General features: G+C 36.1%; 1 protein-coding gene across 16 annotated transcripts in view; it reads left to right on the forward strand.

The window, feature by feature from the left end:
• The window catches only part of CAPRIN2 (caprin family member 2), a 39,794-nt gene that overhangs the window by 12,726 nt on the left and 12,475 nt on the right, over nt 1-14,593 (forward strand). For 15 of the 16 annotated variants that reach the window (XM_045829903.1, XM_045829904.1, XM_045829908.1 and 12 more), the window contains exons 5-12: nt 1,884-2,122; nt 3,154-3,236; nt 5,258-5,425; nt 6,716-6,759; nt 7,674-8,348; nt 10,978-11,100; nt 12,304-12,385; nt 13,449-13,504. In XM_045829903.1, the coding sequence (XP_045685859.1) occupies nt 1,884-2,122; nt 3,154-3,236; nt 5,258-5,425; nt 6,716-6,759; nt 7,674-8,348; nt 10,978-11,100; nt 12,304-12,385; nt 13,449-13,504 (1,470 nt within the window). The remainder of the gene's footprint in view (nt 1-1,883; nt 2,123-3,153; nt 3,237-5,257; nt 5,426-6,715; nt 6,760-7,673; nt 8,349-10,977; nt 11,101-12,303; nt 12,386-13,448; nt 13,505-14,593) is intronic. The other variant, XM_045829902.1, reaches the window with a different exon arrangement.

Below are 14,593 nucleotides of genomic sequence, written 5' to 3' on the forward strand. Positions count from 1 at the left end.
AGATAAATAACAAGATGATAATTTAATGTTGTCGATACTGTGATAGGGGAGATTCAGGGTGCCGGGAGCCCATAAGAACACCTAATCCAACCTTAGGAGATGGCTACTGAGAGATCTGAGGAAATCATGTGATACAGTCCTGAAGATGTCCTCAACATCACGTCCCTTTCCCTGTACCAGCATGAGACCGTGTCCAAGAGAATCCCACTGTCTTGGGTAGCTGGACTTGCCATCTCTACACTTTTTCTTCTTCTCAAGCAGAAATTGGGAATCCTGTAGTAGTTTTGGTTAACAATTATTGCTGTAAGTCCATACTGAAGTCTTGGAAAAGCTTTTCTGAGCCTTTACCATCCTGAAGACAATATTCTTGCCCATATAACCCCTGGCCAGCCTGTTTCTCATTCTCAGAATTTTATATTCATCCTTTGTCTCTTGTCCCTGATAGTGGCACAAGGCAAATGTGTTGTTATTTTCATATCCTCTAGAAACGAGTTTATACTGCCATAATGAGTCTTTTTCCTGAGGTTTTCCCCTCCAATCTTTATCTGTTAGGATTCATGAACATACAAACCCCTCTTGTAGAGTTTTAAATGCTGATGCTGTATCTAAGTAATTTAATCCATCTATAGGAAAAATCTTGTAGATTTTTCTTTTGTTCTTTTAATCTTTATACCTTAGAAAATATTCCATGTGAAGGAAATATTAGAATCAGAAAAACAACTTATTGGAAGAAAATAACTTTAGGTTTCTTAGTGGAAATAGTACTTTTTATTTTTTAAATGGGAAGCCACTTCTGGGACCGATGTGTTATGCCAGACTTAAGGTAGTATAGTTCTGAGCCTTAGAGTAGACACTAATTTTCTATGTGTTCTATCAGTTAAGTATTGGAAGATATAGCTCCATCCAGACTGGCAGACAATTATGAAAATATCTCTTAATTTTACTTTTAAAATAAACCTGTTTGCTGTGGCTGCTTTTGGCATTTTGTTTGTAAGACATCTTATTCCTGTTTGGTTTTCAATTCCTTATGCTTTAGCAAGTTGTCTTTGGTTGGTTGAAAACTACTGACCAATATAATTTGAATATTCTTTTCTTGGAATATCAGATTTTTAAAAAAGTGATTTATCTTTTTTAAAAAAATATTTATTTTTTTTAAGAGAGGGGAAGAGAGGGAAAAAGAAAGGGAGAGAAACTTCAGTATGTGGTTGCCTTTCATGCGCCCTCACCTGGGGACCTGGCCCACAACCCAGGCATGTGCCCTGACTGGGAATCAAACCACCATCTTTTTGGTTCATAAGCTGACACCCAATCCACTGAGCCACATCAGCCAGGGTGAAAAACGAGATGTTTAAAAATCCCAAAACAAAGTGAAGCATTTCCTTTAAATGTTTGGTCTAAAAGGCTTGATATACATAAATATGGAAAAGTAAAACCTTTTGATTAATATGGACATCAATGATAGGTACTTTGCTTCTCATCATGGTGACATTAGAAGTACTTAGATACAGCCTGGAGTTGGGAGTCAGATATTTGGATTCCCTTGGCTCTGGTTACCTGAGATAAGTTTATTACTCAGTGACTTCTTAAGTAGAAAAAGGAATCAGGTTTAAATGAATTTATCAATTTCACAGTCAGTGTTATATACAGGAGTGGGCAAAAATAGGTTTACAGTTGTAATACAATAATTATTTAATAACTAATAATGCAAGAATAAACTCTGCATTTTGGGTACTCATAACTGTCACCCTACTTTGCCCACCCTGTATATGAGATTTGGGATTAGATTTAGGCAACTCTGGGATTAGATTTAGGCATTTTTAGACTACAGTTGGTAATACGGGGTGGTGGAGAATATCAACCTTAATTAGCATTTGTTTTAACAGCTGCTTAAAGCTCAGAAGAAGGCCCAGAGAAGGGAGCACATGCTGAAACTTGAGGCTGAGAAGAAAAAACTTTGCACCATACTTCAAGTTCAGTATGTATTACAGAACTTGATGCAGGAGCATGTACAGAAAGACCTGAAAGAGGGCTTGAATGGTGCAGTGTATTTGCCTTTAAAAGAACTCGACTACCTCATTAAATTTTCAAAACTGACCTGCCCTGAAAGAAATGAAAGTCTGAGGTAAGATAATGAAAATATTTTTCTGAAATAGAACACATAACACTTCAGCTTATATAAATATAAATATATATATTTAGTAATTAAGAAAACATTAGTTTGATTCTACATGAGAAATGTGGACCTTCCTAGACTCTGACAGGGTTGATAGACTATCTGGGAGGAAAGTGGATTTGAATGACTACATTAACATACTTATTGTGAACTAATTTAAAAAGTAATGTGTGATCATCAAGTTTTAATCTTTATGCAAGTATTAGCCATAACACTAATTATGTATATTCTTAAAATTTATTTTTGTAATTATCTTAGACTGTTGTATTTACCTAAGAGTCTTTGCTTTTTTATTGTTGTACTTAAGTGGAGGTAAATAGAATTTAACTTGGCCAGTATCATTAAAGTATTAAAGTGAGAATTATTTGGTGTTCTTGTGCTGTGAATAAGTATGGAGAAACAAACCTGATGATTTAAAATATAAAACCAGCAAATTGAGGTTACTCATCGTTTCCCCCTTCCAGTTATTTATTTTTTTTAAAGGTTTTATTTATTTTTTTTTTTAAGAGTGAGGGGAAGAGAAGGAGAAAGAGAGAAATATCAAATGTATGGTTGCCTCTGATGTGCCCCATACTGGGACCTGGCTCGCAACCCAGGCGTGTGCCCTGACTGGGAATTGAACTGGTGACCGTTTAGTTCACAGTCCATGCTCAATCCACTGAACTACACCAGTCAGGGCCAGTTATCCATTTTCTATTCTTGCTTTGATGAAATAAATGAGCTGATGAACAGATAATCTGTGCTCTTGCTTTGTTAGATACATATTATTTCAATGTTGTGTCTGTTGAGCCATGCTAAAGCAGAGATTCCAACTGTTATTAGAAATCAGCTTTGTATCAGGAAGACACCTAATAAAACTTTTACCTATACATAGCTTTATTTATTTATTTATTTATGGATTATTTGTATAAAAAGTACTGCCCCCACAGATGTGTGTGCCTCTGAAGCCACTTTGTTCTGCTTCTGCTTTTCCCTGTCAGTGTTGAAGACCAGATGGAGCAGTCATCCTTATACTTTTGGGACCTTTTGGAAGGAAGTGAGAAAGCAGTGGCAGGAACGACATGTGAGTTTTCTCCTCTTTGGACTTATGAAGTGAAGCCTAACCTTTATGTCTAAAAGTTTAGAATGATACTGAGGGTTGAAACTGTGTCAGTCCATCAGAACTACGTGTCTGACTGTACTGTATTCATTGGAGGAATGATCTCTTGGTTTAGTTCTGTTAAAAGCAGCTGTTGTATAATTGCACTGATTAAAATGGAAACTAGGGAGAGTTTTGAAGTAGAAAGTCACTGTGATTTGGAAAAAAGAGCTAAGGTCTAGTGCCAGCTTTCCCAGTAGCTTGACCATTTTGGAGTCCAGTTCTTTATTCTGCATAGTTGTACCTGTTCTATTTAAGAATCTTAAATTTACACGTTGTTAATGTCAAGACTTATCTACTACATCTGCCTAAGAAAATAAGAATAGTTTGGCTTCATAGTTTATTGAAGCATTGTTGTCTGTTGATCTGGAAATAAACTGAAGAGAAAGAGTTCTTTTGACTTCCTAAATAGATATTTGCCCAATGACCAAGTTCAAATGGCTAGACATTAAGTACAGAGTTTTATGTGCCAACTTCACATAATGAAAACTCATTTGAAGATAGTGAACAGTTTTGCTAATAGCGATTGCTTTTTTAAAAATACTTGAAGTATGTGTAACTGTAACAAAATTTCTACGTCCTTTCAAATTACAATCACAGAAATTTATTTCTTGGTTAGAGTGCAAAGAGATGCAAATACTTTGGAAAATAGGTTGGCAGTTTTTATAAAATTAAGGGTACACTTACCAAGCAATTCTAGTACCCAAGAGAACTGAAAACATGTTCAGATAAGCATTTGTACATGAATGTTCATACCAACTTTATTCATAAAAGTCCCAAACAGAACACAGCCCAGATGTACATCAACTGATACTTGGTAAACAAAATGTGGTATATCTGTACAGTGGAACCTACTCAGCAATAAAAAAGGAATGAAGTATTCATATATGTAACAACATGGATGAATTTCAGAATAATTATGCTGAGTGAAAGACGCCAGACAAAAAAATGAGTGCATGTTGTATGGTTCCAGTTATGTGAAATTCTAGAAAAGATATAACTAGAGTGACAGCAGGTCAGTGGTTGCTAGGGAGTGAGGGGAGGGGATCGATTACAAAAGGGACATGAAGGAACTTTTTGAGTTGATGCAAATGTTCTATGTCGTTGTTCTGGCGGAAGTTAACATGACTGTCCTGTGCTTTAAAATGGGTGAATTTTGTTGTTTGTAAATTATATCTCAAAGTTGATTTTCTTAAAAAAAAAAAAGACAAAAATCTATGCCATAGTGCTCCTGTGAAAGGAAAAATAGACCCAAATCAAATATGGGAACTCTGCTTAACTTGGGAATTACATTTTTAGCGGATATTAAAAATAAAATAGACTTTAGACCTATTTATGGTTACAATGACTTTAACATCATTTTAAGATTTCTCTTGAGCACCAAAGAGTGATGTGCTGGGAGTGACATAAAGCATAACTCAAGAGTAAAGTCTTAATCATGGGATTTTTAAAAATCCTTTAGAGATTGCCCACGATAGGGTTTTCTGATGGTTATGTTTGAGGAGCTTTTACTTCTCTAAAGTCTTACTTACTTGGGGAAGATAGAATAATTGTTAGTTGTGATATCATGGGAGCAGATGGGAGAAATGAATTTTTCTTAAGCTCATGGAATAGTGTGTACTTTTGTGACGTTTTTGAGTCTTTGATAAGGATCTCTGATTTTTAGTCATTTTTCAAATAGTGGAAATGGAAACCCACAGAAACTTAAGTGACTTGCTAACCTTTGGGATTCTGATCTTTAAAATTTATACTGATTCAGCCTGACATGAAGATGGACTGCGTGTGTTTACTCTTCATGGGACTGACCAGTTCTTTGAATCCCCTCCAATGCAGAATGTTGTAATGGCACTATGGTTAAGATAACATTATATTAGGATTTCTATTGCAAGTAATTTCCCTGACCTTTTAGGTTATATGATAACTAAGTCTTCATCACTCTTTCTTAGACAAACATATGAAAGATCTGCTGTCTGAATTGCTGAACTCAGGCTATTTTGAAAGTATCCCAGTTCCAAAACACGCTCAGGAAAAAGAAGTGTTGTTGGAAGAGGAAGTGCTAATAAAGTCAGAGAAGAAAAAACAATTGTTGAAGACTGAATCTGTCAAAGAGTCAGGTTTGTTGTGATCTCAGAAATTCTGTCTAGTGGTTGCATTTTTAACACCCAGACTGAGTCAAATCATTGGGAAAGGACTGCCCTACTTTAATTTGTCCGTGTCTACCTGCGTGGACATCTTTACTTGCTGTAGGATGAGCCTCTGTTTGGAAAACATGTCTAGACTTTATTATCATGATTTACCTTCTATTAAGAGTGGACCTTGATAGACACATTAGGTTACACTTTGTTACGAGGGTACTGCACACTGTTAAAATGAGACATTTATTGAGTTTGAATCTCTGTTAAACTATTAGTAGGATAATTCCATTTGAAATTATTTAAAATGTAAGTTATAATGGAATAAATACTATAGTAGAAGAGTCTAAATAACCTAATGTTAACATATTGACTTGTGAAAAAACTGCCAAAATAAATCCAATATTTCCAGTAAAGAAAATGGATTTCTTCAGAATTCTACTTTTCTTGGGTAAAAAATAATTTGAATAAGTGGCATGTTTGCTTTTGTTTGTTGGAGCTGGATTTATTTAAGAAACATCACTTCTAAGGTGGTAGTCCAGGAATGCTTCACAAAGCCAGTAGCAAGATTCAAGTCATTTTTCATGTTCACTTTGTCTTAGTTCTTAATACTAAATCCAGTGTGTCAGTACCTGCACTCCCTTACTCTCCTCCCAACCTTCACCTGACTTGTAGGAGGCCTTTAAGGGCTATTTTTCAAGCTGAGGTAACTAATTTTTACCCCATGGAACTGGAGCTGTAATTCCAACTTGAAGGAAGCTGTGTTTGTGGGTAAGAGGAGACAGTCTTATTTTCTTTTTTTTTTTTTAATATTTTATTTATTTATTTTTAGAGAGGGAAGGAAGGGAGAGAGAGAGAGAGAGAGAAACATCAATGTGTGGTTGCTGGAGGCCATGGCCTGCAACCCAGGCATGTGGCCTGACTGGGAATTGAACCTGTGAAACTTTGGTTCGCAGCCCGCACTCAATCCACTGAGCTACGCCAGCCAGGGCGAGATAGTCTTATTTTCAATCAGGATTGAGTTTTTAATTATAACTTGACTTTAGAGAGTATTGTGTATGAGGAGAGCTGTTAGCTTCAACCAGCCTTTGGACCATAAGCTTTTGAACAACAAACAATAGTGAGAATTATTCTTTCTATGAATATACTCAATTTTACTATCCTTTTTCTATAATTCTTCTGAAATATGCTGCTAGAATGAATTAGTTGTAATCAGTTTGAGAACTTAAGAGTTTAACTAATATTTATTCAATATTTCTTTTATCTTCCCAGAGTCTCTTGTGGAACTTACACATCCAGAGATACAACCACAAGAGGTAAGGTACAGAAAGGTAATTTGCTAATTTTGGTTTTTGAGTGTTTGTGTCGTGTTGTGGTTGGGAGTTAATGCCTTGGAGCTAGGCTGCTTAAACTTGAATCCTGGCTCTGCAGTTTACTAGCTTGGTGACTTTGGGCAAGATGTCTATGTCTGTTATCCTCATGTGTAAGGTTGGGGTAATAGTAATGCCTGCTTCATGTGGTTACTGAGAAGAGTGAAGGAGTCAGCTTGACTTCTGAATCACACTTAGAAGCTGTTATTGTTGTTATTTTGGGCCCTTGTGTTAGCTCTTAAAAATGGGTAGACTTTTGCTCTTTCCAAAATTTACTCAGATTAGTAATAGAAGAGGGTATTTGTTTGTTCCCAAGTGACACTGAAATTCACAGAAGCTGAAAGGAATGAAAGAGGCAAAATCATAGTATTGATTGATATATAATGGAAATAAAGAAAATCTGGTAATTCAGGAAACGTAAGGCTTAAGGTTAAACAGCATAACTTTGTGCAGTTGGATTGCCCTCTGCCTTAATGTTTAAGGGTGTCAGGCGGGCAGTTACGGACACAAACTTTGATACTGTGAGAGCAGTGATCTGTACTTGACTCACGGCTGCTAAAAACTGCACATCGTGGTGCCACATTTACTTGATTCAGGCTCTTTTACCAAGGCTATTCCAATGCTGCCAGTCAGATATAAATCGCTGTTTTTCAAATATCAAAGTTTGTATTTCTGTTAATTGAGGGAAAAGGAATGGACAAAAAAGTAGGACAGTCTTTTCAAGTAGAATAAGGATGGACATTTCCTGTTAGCACAGTGGTACAGACTAATGGATAAAGGAATACTGAGAGGGAGTTCACTGTTCCCCTCAAGGTCTGCTATAAATTCTGTGACTCAGCACATTTTTCCCTCTGGCCTAGTTTCTTAACAGACGCTACATAACAGAAGTAGATTATTCAAGCAAGCAGGATGAAGAGCAGTCTTGGGAAGCAGGTTATGCTAGAAAACCAAATCTTCCCAAATGTTGGGATGTGCTTACTGAACCAGAGTGTGAGGAGAAGAAACAGGAACCCTTTAAATCCTGGGAGTCTTCTGTTAAGCACCAGGAACTAGCAAAGCCTGCAGTTTCCTTAGAACAGAGGAAACAAGAGTTTGCAGATCTCAGGTCCCCTTTGCAGGAAGAACAGAAGAAGCAGGATGTCTCTAAACCCAAGCTAACTCCTAGCCAGTGGAAGCAAGAAGCTTCTAAATCCAAAGCAGGAAATGCTCAAGAGGAACAGAAGAAGCAGGAGACACCAAAGCCTTGGCCAGTTCAGCTACAGAAAGAACAGGATCCAAAGAAGCAAACTGCAAAGTCTTGGACACCTTCTGTGCAGAGTGAACAGGACATCAAGTCATGGAGCACTCCCATGTGTGCAGAACAGGATTCAAGACAGCCAGAGACTCCTAAATCCTGGGAAAAGGATGCTGAGAATCAAAAACACACTTTAACACCACCACCACAGATGTCCCCACAGTCCTGGGGGGTAGCTTCGGGAAGCCTCATGCCAAATGACCAGCTCCTGCCCGGGAAGTTTAATGCAGAACCCAAAGATGTGAGTTGATCTGTATCAGTTTGCGTCTGGCAATGTAGACATAAATGAGCTGTGGTAATAATAACATTTTAGTTTTCTTTTAAAAAAAATCAAACCCATGTTAAATTAATGTACACAGTACTTCACTTAATTCTTTACTGTGTAAATTATTTTTCCCTTGAAAACTGGAAGTAGACCTAGTCCATCTGTCGAACCTGGCCTGAGATGAAATTTCCACAATGAGATGCTGTTTTAATGCCAAAAATTTAATGATGTGATACAGCATCAGCATGGTGAGGAGTTGAGGCAAGCCCATAATGTCAACAAGTGAGAAATGTAAATGCGTGTCACAGGGTGGGAGACTTGTTAATATTATATTTCACTTGTTATTTTCCACCTGGCACATGGGTGGCTTTTTCTGACAGAAGTTACACTTCTTGCTTCTTTTTCACTCATTTGTAGTCACTCAGATTAGCCTGTACTCTTTGAAGAAGGTACATGATGGTTGCAGATATTCCAGTAGTTGGGGAACAATCTGAATTAGTTTTCCATTTCTTTCAAAATAAGAATTTTCAGGAGTTGGAAACTATATGCATTAAATATTCTGGAATTAGCCCTGGCTGGTGTGGCTCAGTGGATTGAGTGCTGGCCTGCAAATCAAAGGGTAGATGGTTCAATTCTCGGTCAGGGCACATGCCTGGGTTGCAGGCCAGGTCCCCAGTTGGGGATGTGTGAGAGGTAACTGATGGTCAATGTATCTTTGCACATTGATGTCCTTTCTTCCCCTCTAAAAATAAATACAACTGTTTAAAAAAACACTTAAATATAAATAAATATTTCTGGAATTAGGTTTTAAGATTTCAAATATAAGGCCTCATTCTGTAAATGATAACCTATTTCAGGAAGATAACCTGGCTTGTAATGAATAATCCTTGGATACAATACTAGTTAGTGTTAGTAAGTTATTTTTATAACTTTTTGTTAAGTTATAATTTATATACTACTATTTAAATGCAAACTTGGCACCACCTTATTTGCTGGGAGATGGGACATTTTTATATTCCCAGTGTTCTTCATCTCTAGTAGTGTTCCTTGCACTTCTGTGCCCTTTTAGCAAAAGTTTTCTGTTAAACCTTTGGTTCTGTAATGGTGTGAAAAACATTTTGCTTGGGGAAATTGAAGCATTAAACTTTATAAATAAATTACTCCTACCTCCATTCTGCCTGGAAGAGAATTTTAGAGTTCCTTGTCTCCTTTTGCTCTCCTTTCTTCCTTTTTTCTTCAAATGCTAATATTAATTTTATCTTCTTCCTGACCCTGCAGGAGATTGATAGCTTTATTTCATTAACCACTATCACATATAGTAATTGTAATATGTTAACCATTTTGAGAAACTGTATTTAAAAACCTAGTTTTATACCTCAATAAAGCCATTTAAAAAACCAACATAAAATTCTACTGAGCATAGCAATGCCTCATGAGCCTTTACCATATCAGAATATCGATACCATGGTATATGCTGAATGAAATCAGGGGTGTTCAGTTGGAAAGGTCAGAACTCACTTAATATGCTTTTATGGAACACACGGCATTGTACTGAAGTTGCAGTGTCTTTCAGTGACTGGGAGGACGCTGCTGTGTATAATACAGTATTATACAGTATTGTCTCAGTATCTGTCTGGCAATCTCAGCTGTCTAGAATGTGAGTAAGGACAGTCAAGGGCAAAATAGAGTTCAAAGACAAAAGACAAGATAACATGAAGTTAAACATTAACACTCATACTTGTCTCCTAAAGAACTTTTCATTTGTACACTTAGGGTCTATTAACTCTTATTTTATATGATACTTTGACAAGTTAACTGCGTGACTTCCAAATCAGAGGTTGGAGAAGAGGTGCTGACAGGGAGAAGCATGCTGATAGCTGTAAGAAGTGAACATTAGGTCTAATTCAGGGTGTGCAGCAATCTGAAGCAGTTTAGCATGAGGGCTAACCACCTGATAAATACCAATAGCCCCTCAAAGTATACTTACTTTATAACAAAATATAACAATGTATTTCCTCAATTCTAGGATGTATATGTATACATTTTTATGTCTTTTTTTTTTTTTTTAAAGGCATGTGCCCTAGATTGGGAATTGAAGTGGTGATTCTTTGGTTCACAGGCCGGCACTCAATCTGCTGAGCCACACCAGTCAGGGCTACAGTTTTACATCTTAATGTTTCTGCAATCAGATACATCTTAGAAATAGAATGTATATTTAATGCAGTAGTAATTATTTCCCTAGGAAAAATAAATCATTGGTGTGTTTTATAGTTAGTTTCATCTTATCCTAGAAGACATAAGGTACCCGATGTTCATAATGAAAGAACTTTCCTATCAGGGAAGGCCTGTTATTTTAGGTCTTAAAAAAGAGGGTGTTGTAGAAAGATTTTCATTAAAGTTTGTTCTGAAGGGGGAAAATGTTTAAAGTTTGATTAGATTATTTAGAAAATGTATTTATGTGGAAATATTTTACCTGAGATAAGTCTAATAAATGAGCATTGCTATGTGTTTTGATTTCATTTAGATGTAACGATAGACTAAGTTTCCTAAATTAGGTTATTGAACTTGAATTTTACTCTTAATATATTATTGGTTTGTCTTGTAGGTGCCTCAGCCTATGCATCCACCTGTAGGTTCTTCCTCTACCCTTCCAAAGGATCCAGTATTGAGGAAAGAAAAACTGCAGGATCTGATGACCCAGATTCAAGGAACCTGTAACTTTATGCAAGTATGAGTCATTATTAAACAAATCTTAAGTGCAATTCCTGGGGCTACTCACTCCTGATCTGAAGCATTATGAGGAAGTTGTTCAGAACATAGGTGCTGGTCCAGAATGAATACGAATCCTGGCTCTGCCACTTCCGAACTCCAAGAGTGTCTGCAAGTTACTTAGCTCTCTGCCTCAGTTTCTTTCAAACATGAGGATCATAGTTTCTATTCCTGTTTGTTGTAATAAAAATAATTAAACATGTAAAAAGCTTAAAGTGCTCAAATACTAGTACTGCTGTTCATCCCCAGTAGTTTCCACTGAGACTGTGAGAACCTCCTCTATGCTTGGTGTGCTGGTAGGTGCCGTTGTGCTGATAAAGTCATAACATGTTATCGCCTCTAAGGAGTTTATATTCCAGTTGTATAAGATCGTGAACTTGTGTTAAGTCAGTAGTTAAATGTTAAATTGTGTTATACAGACTCTCACAGAATTCCAGAATACTGTGATATTACCGAGGGATGAAGTAGACAAATAAGATTTTCTTGTGCAGTAAAAAGATCTTGATTTTTGGAATTAGACCCATGGTTAAATCTCACTTCTACCAATTTACCAGCTGTAGAATCTATGGCAAGACTTTAGCTTCTCACCCTCTACTTATTTGTAAAATGAGGGAATTGCTTATTCCTTCAGATTATCTGAAGATAAATAAAAGAACTAAGATGGTTACTACAAGTGTGTAACTTAAGAACTCAAAATGTTGGAAACATTTCTGGGAGAACCAAGATAGGCAGGTGACAGAAGAGAATAGCTTCTCATCATGAAAGTATTTAATAGCATGAGCTAGTTTGTGGTTGAGATAAAATAATTAGGTACTCATTGTTTGGGGTATAATAAAAATGAGGGCTTGGTTTATACTAGGATTAATCCCTTTGTTTAAGACCGTAAGTCAGGAAGAAAGTTTTCTTTTCCACGGTAGGCCTTAGAATTACTATTATGGTTTTAAAACTTGACATAATCTTAAAGTTTGACCGTTACATTAGTTTTAAATTTTAACTCTTAATTTCTGCCTCTGTAAAGACTCAAGTTATTAACCTTTTAAGATAGTAATCAGCTAGATTCCTATAGCTAATAAGGTATGACCAACATCGTGAATAACTTAATGGTAATAGTTTTAAAATTAATAAACTTTGCTTCTATTCATTAGTAAAAATTTGTCTTTAGGAGTCTATTCTGGATTTTGACAAACCTTCAAGTGCAATTCCATCATCACAGCCGCCTTCAGCTACTCCAGGTAGCCCAGTAGGTATGTAATCATCCTTAAGACTTGGAACAAACAGCTACAGGTGTAACTATCATTTTACAAATAATTTTACTCTAGACATCATAAGGGTTAAACTATGTCTGTGTGTTCATTTATTCTAAGTGCATCCATATGTTATCAGTTATATATGAGTGAATTCCCATTAGGATATTACCATATTTAACCTGTTTGCATTTTAGAGAAAGTCTCCAGATGGGTGGATGGAAATACAGAATAGCTGTTCTGGCAATTTTTTTATGTTCTTGTAGTGAATTCTGCCTGGAACTTGCTTGACTCCATTTGACTTTATAAATCTAGCGTTGAGGCTTTTAGATTCTGATTATAAGTGAAACTACCTCAGTGATATTTAGTGTACTGAGTACCATACTAATTAATGATGGAGCCTAGACTTGAATCTGGTCTGATTCTTCAAACTTAAGATCTTTTGTTCTACCCTAGTGTACCTCAGGGGAAGGGTGATATAATCAAAGACATGGTCCAGCTGTACTAAGAAGTATACACTAACTAGATTATACAGTAATTCCTGGGTGAAGTAAGGAAGAGAGTAATTAACAAAAGTGATGGATATTAATAAGATGAAGCCAAACTGAAACTATGTAACTGAAAAGTAGATCAATATACATAATCAAAGAGGGGAAAAAAACCCCTCAAGAGATAGATGACCCAGCTAAGATTTACTTTGAAACTTGAAACTTACATGTATCAGTTAATAAGATCATGAAAGCTCAAATTTTATTTTCAGATTACTATTACCTGTTATGTTTAAAGTCATATTTCTGTTCTCTTGGAAGGCTTGAAATGCTGCTTTTGCCCATTTAACTTTAAAATGTCATGTGTTACAGATGTAGTTAGTGTCCTATTCTACAATCCTCTCAAAGTCTTTGTAGAGTTCTAATAGAAAATCCGTGATGGACTTGAGACCTAGTTTTTTTTCATCTACTGCTTTTTCCCCCCCTGTAATGTAAAAACTTTAGTTTCCACCCAGTTGATAAGCATAAACCTTTCTCCTCTCTCAGTAGTTTACTATTGATTTCATTCTCTGCAGCATCTACAGAACAAAATCTATCCAGTCAAAGTGATTTTCTTCAAGAACCATTACAGGTAACTTCTCCAACTTAATCTTTCATTTACTCTTCTTAGCTATTCAGGGAAGAAACTCTTGCTTTGGCAAGAATGATCAGACTTAGTGATTCTAATATACATGTCTCATTTTTTAGATTAAGTACAGTCAGTCCTCAGAAGACTCCCTAATGACCATGGGAAAGACATCGATTATAATAGAGAAAGCCAGTTGATTTAGTAAGGAAAGAGCAAACCTGAAGAATTCAGAGGAACCGTGTCTGGGAATCTTACTTGGCTACTGAGCTCCCTACCTGACCTAATACTAAAGGGTCTAAAGAAAGAAACTAATTTTTTTAAGCTCATGGTTAGCCAGTCGTTCCCCTGCTCACCCTTCACACACACACAGCGGTTAACATTCAGAGGAACTAATTATCACAGAACACACTTAGAGGAGATATAAGGGTACCAGATCATTGGGATCTGTATGTGCCACATTGCATTTAAGTCAGTAGTAAGTTCAAGGTTCATTAGTTTTCTGGTCATTATCTTTTTTTAAAAATTTCTCTAGATTCCTCTGAAAGCATTATTGGCAATTTTCTTGATAGTAGCTGCTTTGACAGTAGGTTAAATATTTTGACCAGGTGGTTCAATAGTTGTCTTCCCTTCCAAAAACTTCTGAATAAATACCATTTATTTTCAGTGGTTTATATTTAGTTTGATAAGGTGGGGCTCAATTTTCAAAAATGTATTTGTTGAACACGTTCTCTCAGCCTGGGCATTGCTGAATCTAAAGAGCTCCATTTTATCTGTTCTAGCTGTTAGGGTTCCACATGAGACCTTTAATTGAAAAATAAATTTTTTTTTGAAAAGCCACTCGTCTAGTTTAGTAGTTCTGGTCTGTAACATTATGTTTATTCATCAGTAGTTAAAATGACCTTCAGCTGGCGCAAAGAGCAATAATTTGGAGTCAGGAACTGCCATAATTTCTAAATATTTAATAAATACTTAAAGTATGTGTCTTTATCTTTTTTTGTTAAGTGAAACTTTTAACTAAAATTCAAGTCTTTAATTTTTAAAATTTATTATTTTTATTTTTTTCCAGGGTTTATTAGCGGGGAATAAGAGGGA

This window comes from Phyllostomus hastatus, unplaced genomic scaffold (assembly GCF_019186645.2).
Source record: "Phyllostomus hastatus isolate PE091 unplaced genomic scaffold, TTU_PhHast_1.1 phas_scaffold_93, whole genome shotgun sequence".
In the NCBI taxonomy this organism is placed as follows: Eukaryota; Metazoa; Chordata; class Mammalia; order Chiroptera; family Phyllostomidae; genus Phyllostomus; species Phyllostomus hastatus.